The sequence below is a fragment of the Myxine glutinosa genome, chromosome 1 (assembly GCF_964187855.1).
Source record: "Myxine glutinosa chromosome 1, kmMyxGlut1.1, whole genome shotgun sequence".
NCBI lineage: Eukaryota > Metazoa > Chordata > Myxini > Myxiniformes > Myxinidae > Myxine > Myxine glutinosa.
Window position 1 is genome coordinate 175,873,871 of NC_136261.1, and position 11,929 is coordinate 175,885,799.

At 44.2% G+C, this 11,929-nt stretch overlaps 2 protein-coding genes across 2 annotated transcripts in view; both read left to right on the forward strand.

Annotated features, from left to right (window-relative positions):
• The window catches only part of WRAP53 (WD repeat containing antisense to TP53), a 56,458-nt gene that overhangs the window by 20,421 nt on the left and 24,108 nt on the right, over positions 1 to 11,929 (forward strand). Inside the window, exon 8 of the mRNA XM_068122693.2 lies at positions 8,019 to 8,122. Within this exon, the coding sequence (XP_067978794.2) occupies positions 8,019 to 8,122 (104 nt within the window). The remainder of the gene's footprint in view (positions 1 to 8,018; positions 8,123 to 11,929) is intronic.
• LOC144889833 (uncharacterized) overlaps positions 8 to 11,929 on the forward strand; it is a 191,209-nt gene continuing 179,287 nt past the window's right edge. Inside the window, exon 1 of the mRNA XM_078771038.1 lies at positions 8 to 1,530. The gene's annotated coding sequence lies outside the window, so the exon portion shown is untranslated. The remainder of the gene's footprint in view (positions 1,531 to 11,929) is intronic.

Below are 11,929 nucleotides of genomic sequence, written 5' to 3' on the forward strand. Positions count from 1 at the left end.
GTCATCAGGTGACATCATTGCCGAGCACACTTACACGTATCTACATTCATGGAAGTGCAAACAATCAGTTGTCAACTTATGTTTTGACACAACAGCATCAAACACTGGACACGTTACAGCTGCCTGTGTTACCATTCAATCAAAACTGGACCGTGCTCTTCTGTGGTGTGCATGTCGCCATCATGTTGGAGAGGTAATCCTGGATCATGTGTTTGACGTTCTCAAAATTGAGGCATCAAAGTCTCCAGAAGTATCTTTGTTCCAAAAATTCCAGAAGAATTGGGAACGCATATCGCATGCAAAGAATGAAAGTTTAACCAAAATTGACATTTCCATGTACAATGACTATGCACAACAGCTGCTTTTATCCTGCAAAAACAAGGTTTTAAGCACAATCCGCACAAGCGCTTCATACTGTAGGGAAGACTACAAGGAAATGGCACAACTCTGCCAGGTAGTCCTCGATGATGATGTCACAAAACAAGGAACACTCCACAGACCAGGGGCCATGCATAAAGCAAGGTGGATGTCAAAGATTCTTTATTCCATCAAAATATGCCTACTTGAAGAGCAAATTTCTCTACTACCTCGAGGAACTGTAACAACACAACATCAACAGAAAAAACTGAAGGAGTTTGTTGTTTTTGTTGTTTATATTTATTGTGATTGGTGGCTCATATGTCAGTCTGCTTCAAATGCCCCATGGTTTGATTTGTGCTTTTACAAGACTCTGCTCAACTATAAAGCTGTCAACTCAACCATTTCAGTCAGCGCTGTGAAAGCCTTTGATAGACATTTGTGGTATTTAACCCCAGAACTGGTTGTTTTGGCACTGTTCAGCAATGCAATTCCTCAAAAGGATCGTCGTGCCCTTGCAGATGTGTTACTGGCCATACAACCAGATGAAATGCCAAGCACTCCAAAACACCGCTACGGTTCTGGATATGGCAAACCGTCATTTCCAAAAATTACAGAAGCGACAACCCTGGCTGATCTTGTGAACGAGGACTCGTGGTTTACAGTAAACCTTCTTCACCTAGATATGACCTTCCTAACAGAGGATGTTGACACTTGGCAGAACAATGAGCACTTCAAGGCAGCCAAGTCCATTGTGGATGGGCTTAATGTTGTGAATGACCCTGCGGAGAGAGCAGTAAAGCTCGCAACTGATTTTGTCTCAACTGCAAGAAGAGAAGACCACTTCCAAAATCTTCTTCAAGTGGTTGAATGTGACCGCAAAGCGAGGCCAAATTTGCGGAAACGAGCAAAGTTGGAGTAGTGACATTGGCGTTGTGCTTAATACATTTTCAAACTTTTAATCAATGAAAGTACAATACTACAACACTGTACTACAACTTTGTAATATGAAGAACGATTTTGGTTAATTTTACATTGACATGTAAGGTTGTTTTAACTGTTTGATATTAGGCATTTAGTAAAAGTAGGACTTTACTTTTGTATATAGGTATAATGGTTAATTTTACATTATCTTGTAGTTAATTTTACATTATCTTGTAAAGTAGTTTAGCTGTGGCCCTAAATGGCCCTAAATATATAAAAGTGGCCGGTGGCCACCCAGGACCACCTCTGATTTCATCTATTTTTTGCATACATACTTCTACCAACAAGTGTAACATTTGAGGGAATAGACATTAAAATACAACAACTTTTTGAAAATCATGGGGCGTTTGATGCACCCTACTGTTGGTATCAGGTTATTGTGGTCAAATGCTGTCTTTGGTTTTCGCCAAACATGTCTTCTGGTACTGTGGCCAAATAGCTCTACCTTTGACTCATCTGTCCAGAGCACATTGTTCCAGAAGTGCTGGTCTTTGCCTAGGTGTTCATTGGCAAACTTTAGTCTTGCCCTGATGTTCTTTCTGGACAGCAAAGGTTTCCTCCTGGCACACCTCCCATGTAGATCAAATTTGTGCAGCCTCTTTCTAATGGTAGACTCGTGCACTTTGACATCAACAGTGGCAAGAGCTACCTGTAGGTCCCGTGATGACATTCTGGGGTTCTTAGAGACTTCTTTCAGCATCTTGCGGTCTGCTCTCGGGCTGAACTTGCTGGGGCAGCCTGGCTTGAACAAGTTGGCAGTTGTTTGGAATCTTCTCCACTTGTAGATCTTCCGGACAGTCGAATGATTGACTTCAAATTGTTTGGAGATCTTTTTAAATCCCTTCCCAGACTTGTAGGCATCTATAACCTTCTTTCTGAAGGCCTCAGGGAGCTTTTTTGATCTAGGCATGGTGACGCCACACACTTCAACAACAAAGAGCAAACCAAACTAAATGTCTGAGGTTTAAATAAGACAGGTTCCTTCAAGATCCTCTCTTACGATGTTCTAATCATTTGCACCTGAGCTGGTGCACCTGATTCTAATTTTAGGTATTTGAAGTAGTGATAAATGTAGGGGTGTACTTACTTTTTCCAAATGCGAAATTTGCATTTATGTTTATTTAAATTATGCAATGGACTACAAAATGTAAATGTTTCATGATATTTGTTATCTTATATCACCTTTATCTATCAATATTGTTGAAATGAAGGTCAAATAGCTGTATGTTGAAATATGTTGAAAAAGTCAAAACTTTACATGGGGTGTACTTACGTCGTGTCGTTTAGGGTGCATTGCGTAGAAATGCCAGTTCAGCTGTGGATCCCCAAATAGGACCTTTTCGTATTTATTTTTCCTTTTTCTTAAAGTTTACCCCATATCCACTTCCTTTATGCCACGTGATTTTGACTATTGGTGGTGGTGCACAAAAACAGCTTTGGAAACGATTCAACCCTTTTTCTTTGAAGTAAGAAAGTGTGGGAAAAGGGTAGGAAGAAGAAGAAGTGTCTCTTGGCGGTGCGGTAAAAAGTGATCCTTGCTCGTCGCGTGAATGGCTTCTTTGAGCGTGTTTGTGTGATGTCTACGAACTTTCTGAAGGATTAATTGTGCATGAAGGAGGTGTACAAAAAGGAAAAGAGCGTATTCTGTGGAAAAAGGTGCTTCTTGGGTCTCTGTGGAAAACGCTATATGCTTCATGCTGTGATCGGGCTCGGCGAGTGCTACATGAAGGAGTCGACCTCGATGAATTTGCTGAGGGACTTGCTGTGTTGAAAGAAGGAGGTTGAGAAAAGGAAAAGGATCAAAAGAGAAAGGAATTGCAGAGCATGATGACTGGTCCATTCACGCTTGTTCCCACCAAGCCCCGCTCTGTCGAGCATCGATTAAACTGCCCTTCAAACAGGCCTGAACCACATTCCATTCCTATCCTCATATCCCGTTTAATTTCAATTCCCTGTGAATATTGTTTTTTTTATTTGCTTCCCTTTCCCTTCCCTTGGTTAGATAGAGGGTCTGTATGTGTGATGTTGTGTCGGCCTTTCGTATCGTCTGTATGTGGCCTGTGTTAATTCAGTCTGTCATTATTAATTAATTAAGTCCGTCATACTTATATGCGGTTTTCCGCTTCCGGTCCCTCGAGCGACGGGGCTTGCTTTGATCTCTCCACGACATCAAAGTTTGAGTGTTTTCCCGTTCGTTTCTTTGTCAAATTTCCGCTGCGTATTTTGTTGTGTATGTGTTATTGTGTGTTTCTATTTGGTTTTGGTTTTGTAGTTGTTGCAAATTTGTGTGTAATTAGTCGTTTCTTTGTCCGCGCCTCGTGCGGCCTGGTGTCTCGTGCGGCCTCCTCGTCTCGACTTGTGCCCCGCCCCCTATATTCTCGTTTGTTCTTTCACCTCTGCTCCTGCTTTCTCAAATCCACGTTCTCACTTAGAGACTTTTCCCAGATTGTTTTCATGGTTTTGTTTAAATATTTATTTAAATATGTTTAAAACGCAGCCGTGATCCCCCTCCCCCCCCCCCCCCCCCCCCAGGATTTCCATGTTTTAAATGTTTCCCAGTGTGTACCCTGGATAAGAATAGGTACGCCGTATCCCTGCATGTCGTAGGAGGTGACTAAGAGGGTTGGCGTCAGGAAGGGCATCCGGCCATAAAAAACATTGCCTCAAAAAGAGAACCATGACAATTACAACTACATGTGGGCAGGGTACAGCCCGAAGTGGAGATCGGTTTCTGAGGTTTGGGACATGGAATGTAGGGACCACAGGGAGATCAGGAGAAGTGGTGGAAGTATTGGTCAGAAGAAGAGTGGACATATGTTGTGTGCAAGAGACGAGATGGAAGGGAAGTGGTGTGAGAATGGTGAAGGGTAGGCAGGGACAGAAATACAAGTTTGTGTGGCAAGGGTGCCTGGAGGGCGTGAATGGTGTTGGTGTCCTGTTTTCTGAGGAGTTTGTAGACAGTGTGGTGAGTGTGACTAGAGTGAGTGATAGGTTGATGATGGTGAAAATGATGATTGGAAAGCTCTTGGTGAACGTCATCTCAGGATATGCTCCGCAGGTTGGTCGGAGCGATGAAGAGAAGGACAAGTTCTGGTGTGCGATAGAGAAGCTGATGGAAAACGTGAAAGATGAGGAAGTTGTTGTGGTAGGAGGAGACCTAAATGGACATGTGGGAAGGAGTATGGATGGTTTTGACGGAGTTCATGGGGGTTACGGATATGGTGTGAGAAATGGAGAAGGTGAAAGGATTTTGGAGTTTGCTGATGGAGCCGATTTGTTGATTTGTAATACTCAGTTCCAGAAAGAGGATAATAAGCTTGTTACATACACGTCAGGTGGGTCGACGACAACCGTTGACTACCTGATGGTGCGTAGGCGAGATAGGGGGCACCTCCGAGACACAAAGGTAATCCCGGGGGAGGAGGCTGTTTCACAGCACCACTTGGTTGTCTGCGACGTAAGGGTGAAAGGTGCGAGGAGAGCTCGGCGGGTGAAGTACCAACCGAGAATGAAGGTGTGGAGGTTGAAAGAGGTGACAGTAAGGGAGGCATTAAAAGAGAGGCTGAGTAGGGTCGTGGATGATGTGGTTGAGCTTGAAAGTGGTTGGACGTCAATGAAAGCTAGTCTGTTGGGAGCCGTTGGTGAGGTATGTGGATGGACAAAAGGACCACCGAGGCACTCGGAAACATGGTGGTGGGATGATGAAGTTGGAAAGAGGATTGACGAGAAGAGGAAGAAGTTCAGGGAGTGGCAGAAGGCGAAGGGTACGGGAGCAGAAACAGCAGAGCATGAAAGTTATAAGGCAGCCAGGAAGGCTGCAAAGAAAGAGGTAGCAAAGGCGCAGGAGGCATGTAGGAAAATGTTCGGAGAACGCTTGGATTCGGAAGAGGGTCAGAGAGCGGTATTCAGGATTGCAAAGCAGATAGCGAAAGAGAGGTGTGATGTGATGGGGGTGAGCTGCTTGAAGGATGAAGTGGGACAAATCGTTGTCGACCCAGATGGAATTAAAGGAAGATGGAAAAGATATATGGAAATGCTGTTGAATACAGAGAATGAATGGGATGGCAACATAGAGAGTAACCCAGTTTTAGGACTGGCAGAGAAGATAACTGAGAAGGAAGTTGAGGAAGCGATAAAAGCAATGAAGGGTAGAAAAGCGGGAGGGCCGACGGGAGTTGTGGGAGATATGTTGAAGGCAGCAGGAAGTTGGGGTGTGAAGAGAATGACAGAGATCTGTAATCTGGTGGTGAAAGAAGGCCGCATTCCAGTGGATTTGGAACTGAGTACCCTCGTCCCTCTATACAAGGGAAAAGGTGACCCTCTGGAGTGTGGCTCGTACCGAGCGATAAAGTTATTGGAGCATGGAATGAAGGTATTGGAAAGGGTGTTGGAGAGGAGGATAAGGAAGAAAGTGAAGATCGACGAAATGCAGTTTGGATTTATGCCAGGAAGAGGAACGACAGACGCGCTTTTCATTGTGAGGCAGTTGCAGGAGAAGTACATGGAGAAGAGGAAGAAGTTGTTTCTTGGGTTTGTTGATCTGGAGAAAGCATTCGATCGGGTTCCATGCAAAGTATTGACATGGGCATTGAGGAAGTTAGGAGTGGAGGAATGGTTGATCAGAGTGGTGATGGCAATGTACAAAAGAGCGCGCACAGCTGTAAGGACGAAGGACGGGAACAGTGGTGAGTTTGAGGTGAAGGTGGGAGTGCATCAGGGGTCAGTACTAAGTCCACTACTATTTGTAGCTGTGATGGAGGTGCTGGCTCAGAACGTAAAGGAGGGTTTACCGTGGGAGTTGTTGTATGCAGATGATCTGGTGTTGATTGCGGAAAGTATGGATGGACTGAAGGAAAAGATGAACACGTGGAAGGAATGTATGGAGACAAAAGGTCTGAAGGTGAATATCGGAAAGACGAAGGTGATGGCAAGTGGTAAAGCATGTGGTGAGGTGGAAAGAACTGGGAAGTGGCCCTGTGCTGTGTGTAGGAAGGGTGTCGGAGTGAACGCCATTCAGTGTACAATGTGCGCTGAGTGGGTTCATCAAAAATGTAGTGGTCTGAGAGGGTCATTAACCAGTGTGGCAGCTACATTCAAATGTAAGGTGTGCACAGAGGGAGCTGCAGATGGAGGAAATGTTGAGTTGGATCTTGGAGACGGTGTGAAGCTGGAAGGTGTGAAAACATTTTGCTACCTCGGAGACATGCTGAATGGAGAAGGTGGATCAGACTCGGCAACGGTTGCTCGAGTGAGATGTGCATGGAAGAAGTTTCGGGAATTGAGTGGCGTGCTGATGATGAGGGGAGTGTCGTTGAAGCTGAAGGGAAAGGTGTATGCTGCATGTGTGAGAAGTGTTATGATTTATGGGAGCGAGACATAGGTAATGAACGTAGAGCAGCAACGAAGGTTGGAAAGGGTGGAAATGCGAATGGTTCGACGGATGTGCGGAGTATCGTTGAGAGAGAGGAAGACAAATGATGAATTGCGAAAGATGATGGGATTAGAGCCTGTGATTGATGCTGTGAAGAGGAACAGGTTGAGATGGTTTGGTCATGTGTTGAGGAAGGATGAAAGTGACTGGTTGAGAAGAGTGATGGAAATGAATGTAGAAGGAAGTAGAAGACGGGGAAGACCGAGAAAGACTTGGCTAAAGATGGTGGAAGAAGAAATGCGGGCAAGGGGGTTAACAAGGAGAGATGCAGAAAATAGGGCAAAATAGATTGTCATGGGGACCGCAAGGCTAACCCCCGCTCTAGCAGGGAAAATGGCCTTTAAAATGCATGTTGTGTTTTGTTGTATACTTATATGATTTGCTTATTGTCTAATTTTGCATTCTTTGAAGTAAATTTCATTTTGTTTGATTGTATTTCATTTTGTTTGATTGACATTTTTCGGATCGGGTTTGAAGCTCCCCTGAGCCGCCAGCATGGCAGTTTAAACTCCTTGCACTAAGCCAAAAGTTCAAGCTTCCAACAACCGCTCGGTCAGCTTGCAGGCTGGGAATCGTACTTTAGTCACCCTGTAATATACTCAGTCAGGAGTGACATTTGGCTTTGTACACACTTAGTCGGGAGTGACTCGTAACAATACACACACACACACACACACACACACACACACACACACACACACACACACACTCCAACTTCCGTGGGGGATACGTTCCTGGAAAACGCCATGATTGTCGAATCCGCGAATGTCAGGGAAATGTTTCAATGGGAAAAAGGGGAATAGGTTCCCGACGGGTTGTGATTCATAAGGCAAAATTTTATAATTTTATGAACACGAATGTACATAATTGCTTTCACTATAAATGCTTACAAAGAAAGTGTAAACCATTCCAAAAGGTTAGCTCACTCTTTTTCCAAGAGTGTCATGTTAATTTATCGAAAACGAACCATTTGTTTTGCTTCGATCTTGCATGATCTTCAAAGCGTGTCTTGATCCCGAAAATAATCGGTTTCAAACGCTCAGTCCAAGCCTGAAGGAAGACACTGCACTCCGCACTATCTAACCAAGATAGATGTCGAGTTAAAATTGCATAATTTTAAACATCCTGGAATTGTGTTAGGATTTATTTATTTATGTGTTAGGATTTATTTAGAATTGTGTTAGGTTTCCTCAAAGATTGACCATGTCTCACCACCTTTTGCACTTCCTGTTTGTACCTAAATTAGGACACGGAAATCCTGTGCTGGGATATTCGGGCTACAGTAAAACCCGTGTGCTCACTGCACCGTGACGTCTACACAAACCAAAGGATATACTTTGAACTTGACAGGTGGGATCACTGCTGAAATGTTGGTTGGTGTTGAAATGTGCAGCACTTGGTTGGTGTGCTGTTGGCTAATTACGATGTTCGTGTCACTCCAATGGCATAAACAGGAATATCCCAATGCAAAGCTCCTTATGTTTTAGCTCCTGGAACACTATTACTGGTAGCAGTTCATGGTTAAGCTGCATATGCCAATTATCTAAAGGTATTCCTTTATGATATTTATACACGTCATCGAGGTTCATGGAAGAACTGAAAGACTGATTGAAGAGGAGAATAAATACTGATGGTGGGATCGGGAAGGTGAAGTAGAAATGATACAAAACAGCAATAAAAATCTAGTAATAGTAGGAAGACTTGGAAGTAACGATTGGATTTGATATAAGGCAATTAGTAGCTGACCCTTTAAATAACAGAAGGAAGGAATAGGACTGACAGAAGCTGGAAGGCGCAAGGGTTGTGCTCATACCAGGCCATTAAAAGTTTTGAAGAAAATTTCGGGATGCTGGTTTCGTCTTGTATTGTGTGTGTGTGTGTGTGTGTGTGTGTGTGTGTGTGTGTGTGTATGTCTGTGTGCACGTAGGTGCCCCATTAGGAACCTCAGATCCTGTATAAAAACAGGAATGACCACACTGTGGTCACAACCTGCGACAATATCCGGTAACAGGCCGATTGGAAAACGAGCATTTAAAGAACTCGTAAACGATGATCAGCACGGTTGGGAAACACATTATTTAATGCGCTATTAAAAGACGAACTCGACACCTCTCATCCATGACAACTTCTGCCACGGTTATTTCAGAACAAGCTGATTCATCACACGGTCACGGACTGTTTAACCCCAAAATGGGGCCGTTCAAAAATTACATAATGCTTTTTTTTTTTTAGGGAGACACGTACAGTGTGTGAAGGACTTGATTAAACCTTCCTAATAATTTTTGTTCAACATATGATTAGATTTTTCGTGGTTGCTCACCGTGAATAACACTCGACCCAAACAAACCCAGTAGAAATCTGACACAACAAACCCGGCAAGTGTATAATCAACAGAGGCCTACAGGTCTGACATCTTAGGCCCACCAGAAAACGAATAGCCATATTATTTTGGGTAAAAATTAAAGGGACTGTCTCCTGGACATTTCTCCGGCATTCGACACAGTCTGGCGTCCTGCTTTTCTTGCCATGCTCTCTCCCTGTGGCATAGAAGGCCACCTTCATTCCTAAATTTTTGGCTTCCTCCACTCTCAGTCGTGTTGCAATTATTAGAATCCTCTCCACTCTTCTCCCACTGGAGGCTTGATTTCCCTAAGGTGGCATGTTGGACCCAATCTTTTTCCTCATCTATATAAATGGCCTCCCCGATGCTCTGGAAAACACTGTCATCCTTTTTGCAGACAACTCCACATTGTGCCCCCCCCCCCCCCCCCCCCCACTGCTAGACGGACATCAGCTGCGTTATTAGATACTGGTCTGATAAATGGAACACATCCTTCAATCCTGGTAAAAGTTACTGTCTCACCTTGTCACTCAAAGGATCGTTAAACAAATCCACCTGTATATTTCCATGGTCAGCCACTGGAAATGGTTCTGTCTCTTCAACTTCCTGGCCTCTCCATCACCCATGACCTCTCCTGGTCAAACAAATAGCTGGTCTCCAAAGCTAGCCACAGACTGGACATCCGTCGTCGGTCCAAGTCTTTCCTTGGAAAATCAGAGATACTCACAGTCTGCAAGGCCTTTGTCCAGAGTTCAATGGAGTACTGCTGTCTCCTATGAGCTCTCCCCAGCATCGCATCTGTCTCCTGGATTCTGTGGAATCTAAAGTTCTCAACATTATTGGAATCTCCCGTGATGTTGTCGAAGCACAGGTTCTGTTGCTTGTACATCACAGGCAGGTCGGTGGTTTCTCTGTTTTTTATCGCCTTTTCTCCAATATTGCTGGCTCTGCTCTGTCCTCCAATCCTGTTATTGTGTTATTCCAGTAACAACCTTCTGCTAAAGCTTCCAAAATCCAGGCTGACCACACACCTCAACCAACTCCTTTGTTCCTCACTCCTCCAGTCTATGCAATCACCTTTGATAGGCCATTCTTTCCCAGCCTCGCCTCCAGGCCTTCAAGCAGACAGTGCACCACTACCTTGTGTCATCTCCCATCCTGACTCATATTTATTACCTCCATTAACCTCTCTTAACCAAACCCCCTTTCTTGCTGATTTCAATGTTTCCTCCCCTTCTCTCTCTTCCTTTCCTGTTCATTTATTCCCTTTCTGGTTATGCCCAGTTGTGGACCCGCTATCCCATTGTCAATTTAACCTTACTAGCGGCTACCACCGCCCTACAAGCAGAAGTACCTTTGTTGGCCCACTGAACATGGTTGGCCGCTTGATTGAAACGTGAAATTGTCAGGAATAGCACCGCGATCAATATCGTAATCACCAGGATGTCGCAAGGTGAGGAAAGGGTGTAATGAAGACGCCATACCGGAATCACCCATATTGTAATCACCGCTGTGAGAGGTGAGGTAACACGAGGTGAGGAAAGTGTGTGATAAAGACGCTGCACCAGTGCACCATAATTACCAATATTTTACTGTCGGGTCAGTCTTTTGGGACTGCCACTGGTAACATGTAACCCAGTGCACCTGCCACATAGTCGGGTTGTCGGCGACTAAACCAACACCCCTCACTGGCTTTACTCATGGGGAGGGTGACTGTGACACCCTGCCAGGACCAAAAACAACACCTTGCAAAGGGCGGATAAGCTCCTGTCGGAAGTCAACGGCCATCCAGTGAGGAGATGGTGTCTCCTAAAAACACCCATTCGGTTTGGACCGGTTCAAATCATACCAAAGACTTTAAAATGGTACGTGCTGCTTCCTTGCTTGAAAAGGATAGATCATGGACAATCCCCATTGGTTGGCATCCATGGGGAGGATGGAATTGCTCTTGAGGAAATGCCATTCTGAGTATGGTGAGAAAATCGGCGCCATTGTTATGACATCGCTCGTATCGAGTATCCCGGGAAGTGACGGTAGTGACAGCACTTCCCCCAAGCTCAGTGGCTGTGTTAAGTGTTTGTCTCGTCAGTATGTCTGTGTGTGTGTCAGCTCTATTAAGAGCCTTAGCCCAAGTTTTTGTTTTTTTTAAAAACGCTGTGAGAGGTGAGCAAACACGAGGTGAGGAAAGCATGTGATTTTACATACCACCAAGATGGACCGGGTCAGTGCCACCACCAATCCACGCGTGAAGGGAAAAAAATGGGCACACCTAATTGGTCATTGCTGCGACCTACGGCGAGTGAAGGGAAAAACGAGCTCACCCAATTGGTCATTGCTGCGACCTATCGGCGAGTGAAGGGAAAAACAGGCGCACCCAATTGGTCATTGCTGGAACCTATCGGTGAGTGAAGGGAGAAATGGCCACACCTAATTTGGCAGTGCCACGACCAATCGACGAGTGAATATTGCTGACAAAGCTACAACCACACAACCTCTATTTATTAGCGTAGATTATTCCATAAGCTTCCGTTTCATTATGAACAAAACAATAGCAAACTTGTGTTAAACTCCAAAACAACAGTCAGTTAAGATTAATAAAACAATGGCATACAACAAGCATATATATATATATATATATATATATATATATATATATATATATATATATATATATATATATATATATATATATATATATATGTATATATATACAGTGGAACCTTGACTTACGAGTTTAATCCGTTCCGTGACCGAGCTCGTAAGTCAAATTGCTCGTATCTCAAATCAAATTTCCCCATTGAAATGCATTGAAATGC